The 14,264-nt window shown below is 42.3% G+C and overlaps 1 protein-coding gene across 3 annotated transcripts in view; it reads left to right on the top strand.

Moving 5' to 3' along the window:
• The first annotated feature begins 281 nt into the window (after nucleotides 1-281).
• Nucleotides 282-14,264, top strand: part of LOC124046016 (ganglioside-induced differentiation-associated protein 2-like) — a 33,111-nt gene continuing 19,128 nt past the window's right edge. Inside the window, exons 1-11 of one of the 3 annotated variants that reach the window (XM_046365935.1) lie at nucleotides 282-547; nucleotides 1,891-2,094; nucleotides 5,917-6,056; nucleotides 6,486-6,639; nucleotides 7,296-7,384; nucleotides 7,814-7,890; nucleotides 8,313-8,472; nucleotides 10,745-10,895; nucleotides 11,025-11,101; nucleotides 11,480-11,556; nucleotides 11,687-11,826. In XM_046365935.1, coding sequence (XP_046221891.1) covers nucleotides 1,928-2,094; nucleotides 5,917-6,056; nucleotides 6,486-6,639; nucleotides 7,296-7,384; nucleotides 7,814-7,890; nucleotides 8,313-8,472; nucleotides 10,745-10,895; nucleotides 11,025-11,101; nucleotides 11,480-11,556; nucleotides 11,687-11,826 — 1,232 coding nt within the window. In that variant the 5' untranslated portion in view covers nucleotides 282-547; nucleotides 1,891-1,927. Of the gene's footprint in view, nucleotides 548-568; nucleotides 727-1,890; nucleotides 2,095-5,916; nucleotides 6,057-6,485; nucleotides 6,640-7,295; nucleotides 7,385-7,813; nucleotides 7,891-8,312; nucleotides 8,473-10,744; nucleotides 10,896-11,024; nucleotides 11,102-11,479; nucleotides 11,557-11,686; nucleotides 11,827-14,264 lie in introns of those variants that run through there. The other 2 variants (XM_046365953.1, XM_046365944.1) reach the window with 2 other exon arrangements.

Genomic DNA, 14,264 nt, shown 5'->3' with positions numbered 1-14,264 from the left:
AGCTTTTTAAAAAACAACAACGTTATTTAACTAGGCAAGTCAGTTAAGAACAAATTATTAGTTACAATGATGGCCCTATGGGACTCCCAATCACAGCTGGTTGTGATAAACCTGGAAATCAACCTGTCTGGGTCTGTAGTGACACCTCTTGCACTGAGATTCAGTGCCTTAGACTGCTGCGCCACTCAGGAGCCCACACTGCATTGGTGTTGGGATAAACGCTCTGACTGTAGTTAATATATACATTTTTCACACGATTCATCCGACGTGCATCAATCACTACTTCGCGGTCTTGTTTGAGTAGACAGATGTTGGGCAGAGTGAACCCTCTCGCTTAGCGTCTTCCTCTCTGTCGCGAATCAGCTGATCAGGAACTCACCAAACTGTAGTAAACGTGACAGTACGATGGGAATTGGCTATATCTAATCGAGTTTTGCAATGTTTGGGATGTTAAGAACATCACGAACACCCTCTGTATTCTTCGTTTTTTGTAATTCAGTCATGCTCTGTGTCGACAACTAATAGATTCGTAGACAAAAGAAAACGGGTAGGTGTAACATTTTCTCCTGTAGCTTCCTGATATATAGATACATCTTTAAATTCCTTTCCATTTTCGGCATGCTACTATTTTTCTGCCGTGCTAGCAGATACATTTGCGAATCAAAGTAAAAAAGAAGGCAAATGCTACACTGGGAATGTGATGGTCAGCTGAGCTCGAGCTCCATGGTTGGTGATTATGACATATTTCGTTTTTTCATAATTAGATGTTTTCCCATATTTATCCATTAAAATGGAAATACCTTTATGAGTAGTCGCACAAGCAAAAACACTGTGGGAAATGTGAGAGGAATACTATTGTTCGTCAAGTGTATTTGACCCATGCTGCAGTCAACAAAAATATAGACCAACTAGCTATATGTTTATCTTCATTCTGCATTTCAATACGTCCTTATGGTGCTTTTGAATTCCCTGTCTGTTTAGGTTCACTTCAAGGTAATGCCCTCCCCTCTCGTGCCATAAGCTCCAAAACAGAACTGTTCCTAGAACGCGGCCAGTCTAATGTTAGACAGAGGCCCTCAGTCATAGGTGTTGACATGGTATGTAGTTAGTCTCGAAAACACAATCAGCTATCTTAAATAGCTGCAGGTTCTGGAAAAAAACGGAGCCAGACCTTGCTTGCCTGTTTCACCCAATTTTCTTTAACTGCCACCTAACCTCACACAAGTGGATTCATTATGTGAGGCTTCATTTTCAGGCTGAATACTAGAGGTTAGAAGTACTGAAAACGGGATGGTTTGTTACTGTCTTGACTCTAGACACTGGAAGCTATTTTAAAACTGTCAGTCAAAGCCTTTCTTTGATTGTGCAAAAATGCTTTTGCTTTGCAAAATGTTTTTTTTTTTTTATATTGCCAAGCCTACTTAATTATGAACACTGAAACACCCATGTAATCACCAATTGTGACTGTCTGTCTTTCCTTGTCATAGATGCTTATTTTGAGTTAAAAAAAAAAAACTTTTAAATTGAACCTTTTTATTTAAATAGGCAAGTCAGTTAAGAACAAACTCTTATTTACAAAGACGGCCTACACCGGCCAAACCCAGGCCAATTGTGTGCCGCCCTATATGACTCGAAGTCACGGCCGGTTGTGATACAGCCTGGATTTGAACCGAGGTGTCTATAGTGACGCATCTAGCACTGTGATGCAGTGCCTTAGACTGCTGTGCCATTCAGGAGAGTGGTTGGGTTAAATGCGGAAGACACATTTCCGTTGAATGCATTCACTTGTACAACTGACTAGGTATCCCCCCTTTCCCTTCCTTCCTATTTGGTTCCTGGATGTGGACACTGAAAATACACTTTAAAGTCTTTCTCTGGCTTTGTTTGCAGTGTTGAGCATTGAGGTGCCAGCCAGCGCAGTGCAGGAATGGATCCTCTGGGAGCACGCTCTCAGTTTGTGGAGGTCCAGACTCTGTCCACCTGGGAGTGGCAGCCGGACCCTGAGGGAGAGGAGAAGGAGTACAACTTCAGCCAGCAGGCCTTCCTATCCCCCTTCCCCTACAGAGAGGACATCAACAGGAAAATAGTGCTCTAGTGAGTCGCACACATACACACTGGACCTCTGTCTCTAGTACCACTTTTATCTCTTGGTTTCTCTCTTTTGCTCTCTTGCTTTCTCTTTTTTTTCATCTCGGGGTTTCTCTCCTTTTCTCTCACAATCGTTATTGTCAAACTCGTATCAAATGCGTTTGTTGATGGCTATAAGGTCTCAAGGTGTAGCCCTGGCTCTTTGCACCACTGTGGATCACCCCCCTCAATAAACACACTCTTTCTCTCTCCCACCCCCATCATTCTAGCCTCTACCTTATAAATCCTCTTTGTTGTGGAGGCTGAGCACATGATGTGTTCAGAGGTTCCACTGGTAGGAGTCTCTCAGTAAGACATTTGTACCCAGGCTGCCCCAATCCCTCCTCACATTCCTGCTGCAGTTAAAGGAACAGATCTCTGGGCTGAACTTGGGCCTATTTACACAGGTCTTAGGAAAAGCACTTTTCTGCTCCTGTTTTGACTTAATTTCCAGGAGTTGACACAGTGTCTTGATTGACTTGCACTCCCTTTGAGCAAGGATCACCACAAGTGTCACTTGCTTAAAACGTTAAAGGTCAACTGCCCTTGAAAACCAACTTCTTTTGAAAATGGCCTATGTGGCATCGATATAAGTCAGAAACATGTATTATAGTATCTCAATTGACTACAAAGTGTAAATAGAATAATTTTGGTCGTAAAGTCACTTGTCCAAAAGAGTTTGGTAAGTGACTGCATCATTACTTACTTGAGGGATTGGATTACAATTATGTAAAAAAAAATGGATGCCCCCTTTTTCCTATTAACACTTGGTGGCACTGTTTTCACAGAAAATACTGGGTGAGACAGTTTTGTGGCCCAGTGCCCTGGGTGGGTGTCGATATCTCCTTAGGATGACTAATTGTATAGTTGAAAACGAGCAAACCCCGTCCAACTGGTGCAAAACAAATTTCCCATTAGACACTGTAGCTTGATGTGCACTGCAAATATTGATTGGGAAATAGCTCCTCTAGTGAAAATGGGCTTCTGTGTAACAATCAGATGGGTTTGTCAAATGTGAGACTGTGCCTGGTGTTGTTGCTGAGAGTTGGTTACACTAGCTATTCGCTAGCATGATCAAATAATGTAGGTAGCAAGGTGTTGTAGAACAAGTGTCACATGAAACACATTCCAGACACTGGTTCTTGCTGTCTTGGCATAACTGTGATTTGACAGAGTATTGATGAAAAACGAGGCTGTGCACTTCTCCTTTAACCACAAGTGTGTACAAGGCCGAAGATACTTCGCTCATTCACATCCAACCTTTTTGAAGTAGCACTGCAGTAATTTGCCAAGGAAGTGTGAGGACGCAATTATGATTTTTTTTCCATAGCTTGTTTTGCTACCTCAAGCATTTTAGTGAAGTGAAACAGACGTGTTTCACCGTAAACTTGATCGTGTGTGTGCTTTGCTTGTGAATACAAAAACCTAAGTAGCACAGTTCCCTTCTGATTTGATGTCCAAAATAAAGGTTTTTGAAGTTTTCATTCTTTTTCATAGTTGTTGAGATGAGTCTATATTAACTAAATATGCAGGTTTTAAAAATATATACTTGTGTATTGATTTTAAAGGTTCTGTACACAATGGTGCAACGACGGTGCTTTTTTTTGCGACTGCGCTTGTTTTTTCGTGTTTAAATAAAACATTTTAACCCTTTTTCTCCCCAATTTCGTGGTATCCAATTGTTGTAGTAGCTACTATCTTATCTCATCGCTACAACGTACGGGCTCGGGAGAGACGAAGGTTGAAAGTCATGCGTCCTCCGATACACAACCCAGCCAGCCATACTGCTTCTTAACACAGCGCACATCCAACCCGGAAGCCAGCCGCACCAATGTGTCGGAGGCTACACCGTGCACCTGGCAACCTTGGTTAGTGCGCCCGGCCCGCCACAGGAGTCGCTGGTGCGCGATGAGACAAGGACATCCCTACCGACCATGCCCTCCCTAACCCGGACGACGCTAGGCCAATTGTGCGTCACCCCACGGACCTCCCGGTTACGACCGAGCCTAGGCGCGAACCCAGGGACTCTGATGGCACAGCTGGCGCTGCAGTACAGCGCCCTTAACCACTGCGCCACCCGGGAGGCCTGCGACTGCGCTTGTTAAGTTTGGCGAAGTAGGCTGTGATTCGATGATAAATTAACAGACACCGCATCGATTATATGCAACGCAGGACAAGCTAGATAAACTAGTAATATCATCAACCATGTGTAGTTAACTAGTGATTATGTTAAGATTGTTTTTTATAAGTTTAATGCTAGCTAGCAACTTACCTTGGCTTCTTGCTGCACTCGCGTAACAGGCAGTCAGCCTGCCACGCAGTCTCCCTGTGGAGTGCAATGTGATCGGCCACAATCGGTTTCCAAAAATGCAGATTACCGATTTGTTATATGAACTTGAAATCGGCCCTGATTTATCGGTTGACCTCTAGTATGAAGAATACAATTGAACATAGCTAAATAGTAAGGATATTTTCCCTAAAGGATTTGAAGGAGTGCTTAACAAAGAAACAGGTACTCCTATATGCTTAATTTAGAGCTATGTATGTAACTTTAGGACTATATGTTTAATTTTGAATACATTCTAGGTCTGCATGATGCGACTCTAATGATGATTTGAAAAAAGTTGCATGAAAGGTATGAGCTCTGCTTTGTTATTTTGTGCAGGCTGTACACACTTGCACAATATTTGACAAGCACTTGATAATGCCTCGAATTTCCTGGCATACCCTTTGTGTGGTAGTAATGCCGCATAAAAAAAACATGCCTTTTGTGGCCGTTGTGCCCTTAGGCTGAATATAATCATTAAAATTCCCTTCTCCCAGCTGCATGCTCCGATGCACCTCACTCACATGGCTCTCCGTCACATGATCGGGTCTTTCTCACAGGCTACAAGTGAAGACCAACATATCGGGGACGCAACTGCGCACGTCCTTAACCAATTCCGAGGCGCATATTAAAGATATTGGAAGAACTGTCCAATTTCACTTTGTCAGCCAACAAGATGAGTAGGCCTAACGAACAGCAAAAGCACTAGAATATGTCGGTCTACTATCCCCCATAGTACAAAAGTTGTCCTATGCTATCTAGAAAGAATTTTGATTTTTATGGTGAAAAATGATCTTCCCCAAACTTAAAACTCAAGCGCTGCTAATGTATGGCAGTTAGGCTCTGCACCCGTTGTAAAACAGATTAATGTGCTTAATTTTAAGAACTTATTTGGCCACTTTAACAAACCTTAACAAAACATATACGCCTATGGGCTAGGCTACATGAGGTGTGCGACTATGATTTGAATTCTACTATGTAGAAAATAGTAAAATAAAGAAAAACCCTTGAATGAGTACGTGTCCAAACTTTTGACTGGTACTGTATGTTTTTCCAGCAGTTTCGATAATATCAAAAGCTGCACTTAAGTCTAACAAAACGGCTCCCACAATCTTCTTCTTAATTTCTATGCATTTTGCAATGGCTAATGCTGTGTTCTTTTGCCCAAACATATTATTATTTTGGGGATTATTATTGTTGTAGGCATGACGTGCCAACAACAATCTTGCCAATGAAAAAGTAATACAAGTAGTTGGCAATATCAGAGGGAATATGGATCAAAGTTTGCCTTTTTGCCCAAAATTGTATTGAAGGTAATCCAAAGCTTTCATTGTTTATATTACTTTGTTTCATAGTACAGTTTCTTCTTCTTTTTAAGTCAAAGGGAGATATGAGATGGAGCTTGAGTATGGCCAATACAGTTAAGACATCTGACCCTCTTTCATTCTGCTGTCATCTCTCAGTAATGGCAATGTTGCCCTGCTGAACTGCACAGCGATCGTAAACACGAGTAATGAGACTCTGACGGACAAGAACCCTATCTCTGAGAGTATCCACACCTACGCTGGGCCTGAACTTCGAGACGAGATGCTCAAACTGAAAGGTAGGGGGCACCACTAACTCATCAGGTTAATGACAACATGACTGGTTTGCGCTCAGTGGGCACGAAACATGAGAAGTACCGCATCCGTTTCAAAACACTATCTCAACTTGATCAATCAGAATGCTTATTTTTGATGTCCAATTAACTTCTGTTGGTTTGTCTCTACTGATCATGACCTTGTGTTAAGCTGAGAAAGTGAATGTCATGTGTCAACATAATGTGAGCACTGTGGAGACAACACATTACAGACAGGTTTTTATACAAATGCATATTTTAGAAAAGGAAAAAGTGTTGGTTTGTGTCCATTGGGTATTGTTGCTATGTAAATCTCCTTCTAGGCTGTGTTGAAGGTGAAGAATGTTATCTTGGTGTGTTCTTTGTGGGATCTTGATATACTTGTATTACCGGTATGTATGTGTTTATCCACAGGATGTCGGACAGGCGAGGCAAAGATGACCAAAGGCTTTAACCTGGCGGCGCGCTTTATCATCCACACGGTGGGCCCCAAGTACAAAACCAAGTACAGGACGGCTGCTGAGAACTCTCTGTACAACTGCTATAGGAACGTCATGCAGCTCGCCAAGTAAGACATTAAAGATGCACTGTGCAGAAATCGTTCTGCCATTTCCTGGTTGCAGAAATTCGAATAGTTTGCCTAATTTCAGTTTGTTACAAAACAAGCAAGTATAGTGTAGATAATCATTGTACCATCTAAACCACTGTGCAAGCTGATTAGGCATATTGATTAGATCACAGCTGGTTTACATATAAGAGAAGTGTTCTCTCCCCACAATACCACACAGGTGTGTGTGTGTAACGTGAGGTGCTCCCTTACAGCCTCATGCCTCTATCCACAGGGCCTGAGTAGTCACTGAATTGTTTGATGAGCATGAAAACGATGTAAACCATATGCCATGGTCATCTCGGTCACCATGTTTCTCAAATCACTTTTTTGTCACATGCACTGAATACAGCAGGTGAAATGCTTACTTAACCAACAATGCATTTTAAAAAATTTTTTTGTTTTGTTTGATATTATGTTATTTATTATTTTAAATGCAGAAGTTACACACAATAACATAACACAGCTATATACAGGGGGTACCAGTACTGAGTCATTGTACAGGTGAGGTAATGTGTACATAAACCACTTTACTCTGTGGTGTGTACTGCACTGTCAATTGAATGGGGTTTGTGGTGTGGCTACTGTTAGTATGTTTGAGCTGTTTGTGTCTGCAGAGAGCAGGCTATGGCATCTGTGGCCGTCTGTGTGGTCAGCACAACTAAGAGAGGATACCCACTGGAGGACGCCACACACATTGCCCTCAGTAAGACACGCACAGCACACACACACACGCACAGCACACACACAGAACACACACGCACGGCATACATTCACTAAGTTAATGATCTCTTATACATTAGCGGATAGTACACTGTCACAATTTCATGTAGTTAACTTGTGGCTGTCAACTATTAACACTGGAATGATGTTCAGTAACTCATCCATGACCCCTGACCTATATGAAACATATGAAGATGTGTGCAATAATAATTTATTGCATTTATATAGCACCTTTACAAATGCAGTAGGTGCACAAAGCGCTTTACATTGTAAGGGGGAAACTCACCTATCCCACCACCAATGTTTAGCACCCACTTGGGTGATACAAAGCAACCATTTTCTGCCAGAATGCTCACTACACATCAGCTAGCATATCTGTTGTCTGTTACGGTGTGTATAACTGTGTTTGCAGGAACGGTCCGCAGGTTTCTGGAGAACTATGGAGAGAGCATAGAGACGGTGGTGTTCGCTGTGACAGACACAGAAGAGGTGTGTTCTTTTTTTCCTGCTTTACATGCTTAGGTTTTACATGCTTAGGTTTTACATGCATATAATTGCACTGGCTTGTTCATTTTTCTTCTGGTGTGAAATTCAACTTAAGGGGAATGTTTGGAGCATGAAATATTTAAGCTGTGTTTCGAAGGCAAAGTTTTCTTGTGATTACTCACCAATTTGTTTTTCATAGAGAACATTAAATATATCAAATATAACATGAATGTTTCAGTTTGAGGTAATTATTCATGTCGAAGATGGCAAACACACAAAAAGACGGTGTATTTCACAGATAAGAGGGAAAGTGCACATAGTGATTAGAAACTGAGGATGTGTGTGAAGGTTTTTGTGTTAGAAAGCATGTGTGAATGTGTGGCATCTTAATATCTGTGTGGTTAACATCATTTTGTGTGTCACAGCCCACATACAGGAAACTGCTGCCTCTCTACTACCCTCGTTCTGAGGAAGAGGAGCGTGCCAGCCTGCCCCTAATCCCGACTGACGTTGGGAACTCTGAAGGTGAGCCTGTAGTCCCAGAGAGACAGATCCGCATCGCCGAGAAACCAGGCTGTCTGGAAGGTAAGACTACATTTCCCACAACCCCCTAGATGTGACTCATCTCTGAGCTGTTGTGCATAGTGGTTTCAATAGGGTTACCATAGCAACAACATCAGGGCCTGAAACAAACTTTTTGATCCACCAGCCACTGTGGCAGGTAGATTTTAAAAAAGAACATCTACCAGCCAATCAGATTTTTTTACCAGCCAAAATATTTTTTCCGACATAATTATACCATAAACAAAAAATGGATGAGCATGCTTTGTAATGTTTCTAAAGCAATATATGTATTACTAGCAAAAGTGATCTGGTATATTGCAACATTTTTACCCCAAAGATGTAACCCAAATCTTTTAGCCAAAATAGATGAGCCAAATGTTCAGCTGCTGTTTTAAGGGCAGGAGGTGACGGCACTTGGAGCGGCTGGAGTTGTCAGTGACAGTGTGACTGACATATGAGAATCTGACTGCTTCAGCGAAGACATGCTACTGTACTCAAACATTAAAAAACAATCTAGCTTGTGAACAAAACATTGTAAATAGCTAAGAAACACAAAGAAAAAACACTCACTTTAGTAGACTTGAAAAAATGAATCTTCACTTCAATCACAGTGCGCACAGCTCCCCAGCCAGGCAGTGTTTATGCACAATGCGCAAGGTAGGGTATATATATAATAGGATTCATAGGTCTTTGTGTGATTAGGTACCAGCTATGAAACAGAAAGAAAAACACTTCAAAAACAGCTACTGTATCATTTATTTATAAATAAAAAAAATGTAAGGCTCTAAATGTGCTCATGCTTGACTTCTAACTCTATTTTTATTTTCAAATACAAGTGAAATGCTCTCACTGTGGAGCCCTGACCACCTGCCAACGTGTCTGGTGAAATAAACATCTACCCGCCAATTGCAAAATCTAGCCGCATTTGGCGGGTGTACAGTTTAGGCCCTGAACAACATCCAGTCCATGTAGGTGATGCATTGTGTAAATACATGGTGATAATAGACCTGCCGCCACCGGCAGTTCTTCATCTCTAAGCAGCAGCTGTCCTGGAGTCTGAAGAACACAGTCCTGGCCAGTACTACCTGGTTTAAAACCAGGTCATTTGTATCCATGGAAACGCACTCAGTGGACATGGGAGAAGAATGCAGGATGATCTTTCATAGTCGAGTTAGTGGAACATCTCAGTCATACCCTCTGCCAGTGGTGGAACACACACTACACACAGACAGACAGAGTGATGGCTCTTACATCAGTGTGGAAGGCATTAGGAGCCTAATTGTTAAATTAAACATGTCTCTCTGTTCGTTCATCTTTTCCACTGAGCGCTACCCTGACAGGTGCTCTGATGGCAGAAAGGAGGATGTACAGGTAACTGGAAAAAATAATGAAAACACTTGAGTAAATGAGGGATACAAAGTATATTGAAAGCAGGTGCTTCCACACAGGTGTGGTTCTGGAGCAATTAACATCCCATCATATTTAGGGTATGAAAATGCTAGGCAAGACATTATTTTGGCTACCATGGCTATGCCCCCATACACAGGGCATGAGTAGTCATTGAATGGTTTGATGAGCATGAAAACGATGTAAACCATATGCCATGGCCATCTCAGTCACTAGATGTCAACCAAATTGAACACTTATGGGAGATTCTGGAGTGGTGCCTGAGACGGCGTTTTCCACCACCAACAAAACACCAAATGATGGAATATCTCATGAAAAATGGTGTCCCATCCCTCTAATATAGTTCCATATGCTTGTAGAATCTATGCCAAGGTGCGTTGAAGCCGTTCTGGCTCGTGGTGGCCCAATGCCCTGTTAAGACACTTTATGTTGGTGTTTCCTTCATTTTGGCAGTTACCGGTATGTCTTCAATAAAGGAATGCAGAATCCCTCTTGTGTTCAGATATTTTCTTGAATGTTGAAAAGGTTTCTCATCCCGTAAGGTTGTTTTAGTTGTCTAGATGTGTTGATGTATATGAATATACTGGAATGGTATATTATCTTTAGTTACTTACATTAGCCATGTGTATGCTTTTATGCCTTAATATTGCCTCTCCTTGGATGACTGTTGTCCATATGGGGCTCAGCCCTAGATTAAAAACTCCAGACCTAGAGGTGTGAGTCAGGCCCAACGACAACAAACACTGGAATAAACACACACACACACAGACTTTTCAGAGCAATGGTTTCAAAATATGATATTTGTTGATATAACAGTTAGGGAGAGTGTATTTTCTTTTAGAGTTGAGCCATTTTCATAGATTGTATCTGTGTGTGTGCTGTGTAGTTGACTCTGAGGCGGAGACTCTCGACTCAGACCTGGGCCAGGTGGGGACTCATGCGTTTTCCCGGATGGAGGGAGACGTGGACAAACAGCGCAAACTAATCCTGCAGGGCCAGCTGTCTGATGCAACCATGCAGAAACAGCACCAGAGAAAGTGTGTTACACAACTTGTACACTACATCCCTACCATGCATCCTATACCCTAGTTTTACCAACATTTACAGTACACCCTAAGCCAGTACAGTGTTTCTGTAATGTGTTAAAACCTCTCCTATCTTTGCAGTTATAACCGCTGGTTATGTCGAGCCAGAGCAGAGGACTTGTCTGACATAGCAGCACTGAAAGCCTTATATCAAACTGGTGAGTTCAGTGTGTGTCTGTATGTGAAATCCTTTTTCCAGCTCATTGAACACAGCATCCGGGGGTGAAATAATCAGTTTTATAATTTTTCTTTCTCAGGATAAAAAATGACCAGTAATGAAACAGCCTCTGTTGTCATGGCAGGACATCTTTCTTTCTCTCCTTCTCTTGCTTTCTCTTTCCTCAAACTCGTTAATTTAGTTAGTTGGATTGCTTTTTATACTTTTTCAGCCATAGATCTAATATAGTGAGGCTCATGACACCCTCCTTTTTCACTGAATGTAATTAATTGTTCCATGTCTCCTCTAGGAGGCAGTGTAGTAATACTGGCAGGCTGCTGGGCTTATCTTTTAGTGGTGTGTGTGTGTGTTTCCACAGGTGTTGACATGTGTGGCAGGACAGTGATGGTTCTTGTGGGCAGAAATATTCCTGTCACCCTCATCGACATGGAAAAGGTACCAGGCTTCATTTGGAGGCAACATCATGAACATCACCGTTTTAGTTGCACAATAGAAAATAAATCAATATTGTTGCTCTGTGAACAAACCTTGACCTCTCCACCATGTGTGTGTTACTTCACTACAGGCCCTGCTGTACTTCATCCATGTCATGGACCACATCACAGTGAAGGAGTATGTGATGGTTTACTTTCACACTCTGACCGGAGAACACAACCATCTGGACTCTGAATTCCTTAAGAAACTTCATGAGATTGTAGACACGAAGTAAGAGGCACACCACATATTTTACTGATTTAGTGAAGAGCGAGAGAGAACTGAAGTCTAGAGACAATTACAGACTGTTGGTTACCAGATACGACAAGTGAATCAAATCTGAATGCATAAGATGAAACCGTTCTCCCTTTGAATGGGGATTTACCGTGAAATTGCTCTGGGGTCTTTAACACCCCCCCCCCCTTTGTTTTTTACACTGCTGCTACTCGCTGTTTATTATCTATACATAGTCACTACCCCTACCTACATGTACACTGCTGCTACTCGCTGTTTATTATCTATACATAGTCACTACCCCTACCTACATGTACACTGCTGCTACTCGCTGTTTATTATCTATACATAGTCACTACCCCTACCTACATGTACACTGCTGCTACTCGCTGTTTATTATCTATACATAGTCACTTTACCCCTACCTACATTTACAAATGACCACTTTCTGACAACTGAAACGGGATAGCTTTTGGGTACACATACGTTTTGGAAACCTGGAGTCTGTTATGGAACGGCTTCCCAACGCTCTGAGAAGGTTCCCAGAAAATTATATATTGGCGGTGACACAGCCCAAATCAAAGACACCAACATTCCGAAAATATTTGCTTTTCTGGCCAACTCTACAAACGTCACTGATCAAACAGCTCGTTGCTGACAACAATCGGCCATGAATGAATTTCATGTGCAATTGAAGAAAATGGCATCAGGTTCTACATGACTTCTAATCTCCCCTCTTCTGTTTCAAAATGTCACAGCAGCATACATTTTAACTTTGCAGTGCCAATGTCAACACTATACACCATAACCATGCATACCCTCTGCTTTAGTACGTCTAAGACGAGGTCGACTACTAAATACTTTTTTCCCTGTCTACGGACACATTCACACTGCACTAGAGCTGAAAACCAGAAGCCTTCTCACCTCAACTCCACAGCCATGGATAAGGCAGCACCACCCACAGTACTCCAACTTCTCAGCAGTGGTCGTACTACACAACTTCCTCTTTCGTGAACAATGTGACATTACAGTCTTTGAAGCTAGTTGTTATAGTCATTGAGAGATTCTACAACCGACTGTATTTTTTAAAATCTGGCTCTAACCAGAATAGAAAGAGGAATGGGAGGTCCCAGTACACAACTGAGCAAGAGGACAAGTACATTAGTGTCTAGTATGATAAACGGAGTCCTCACAAATCCTCAACTGGCAGCTTCATTAAATAGGACCTGCAAAACACCAGTCTCAACGTCAACAGTGAGGAGGCGACTCCGGGATGCTGGCCTCAACTGGCAGCTTTATTAAATAGTACCCGCAAAACACCATATTCCCTGCTGTTGATTGTGGAATGTTGTCCCACTCTTCTTCAATGGCTGTGCGTAGTTGCTGGATATTGGCGGGAACTGGAACACGCTGTTCTACTTGTCGATCCAGAGCATCTCAAACAGGCTCAATGGTTGATATGTTTGGTGAGCCTGCAGGCCATGGAAGAACTGGGACATTTTCAGCTTCCAGGTCCTTGCGACATGGGGCTGTGCATTATAATGCTGAAACATGAGGTGATGGCGGCGGATGAATTGCATGACAATGGGCCTCAGGATCTTGTCTCGGTATCTCTGTGCATTGAAATTGCCGTCAATAAAATGCAATTATGTTCGTTGTCCGTAGCTTATGACCCAAAGCCACCATAGGGCACTCTATTCACAACGTTGACATCAGCAAACCACTCGCCCACACGACGTCTTATACGTGTTGTGAGGCCGGTTGAATGTACTGCTAAATTCTCTAAAATTACGTTGGAGGCAGCTTATGGTAGAGATCAGAGCTGTTGCCAGAGAATTGGTGGGCATTCCTGCAGTCAGCATGCCAATTGCACACTCCGTAAACTTGACATCTGTGGCATTGTGCAAATTGTAGTGGCCTTGTATTGTCCCCAACCCAAGGTGCACCTGTGTAATGGTGCTTATATTTTTGTTCACTGAGTTTCCACCAGTAAACAGTATGCTGATGGGATAGTAGGTCCATCATCCAAATAAACCAGCTTACAACCAGAAGAACATGTTTGATAACTCTTGGCACTGCTGACTTATTTTCCCAGTAGTTGTGATGAGCAAGTTATGTCCCACATAAGAGAAACTATGTAGTCCTCCATGTCTGCACTGCACTGCTGCTCTAGACCAGGGATGGGAAACTTTGAGGGTGAAGGGCTGTGCGTACCCACATCCATACCCACACATACAGTCAGAGCCAGCCCTAGCCTTTTTTGGGGCCCTACGTGAAATTTTGTTGAGGGGGGCCCACCTTGAGAGCAAAACATTTTAGCTGCCTCACTCTTGACAGTGGGGAGAAATGTTTGCCATTTTTAATATATCTGAGTGAGAAGTAAATCAATGGGGTTCCCCCAGGCGGTAATTCAACTATGATTACTACAAGTTTAA

This window comes from Oncorhynchus gorbuscha, linkage group LG01 (assembly GCF_021184085.1).
Source record: "Oncorhynchus gorbuscha isolate QuinsamMale2020 ecotype Even-year linkage group LG01, OgorEven_v1.0, whole genome shotgun sequence".
NCBI lineage: Eukaryota > Metazoa > Chordata > Actinopteri > Salmoniformes > Salmonidae > Oncorhynchus > Oncorhynchus gorbuscha.
The sequence above is the reverse complement of the archived record's forward strand: the minus strand, read 5'-3'. Positions and strand labels throughout refer to the sequence as shown.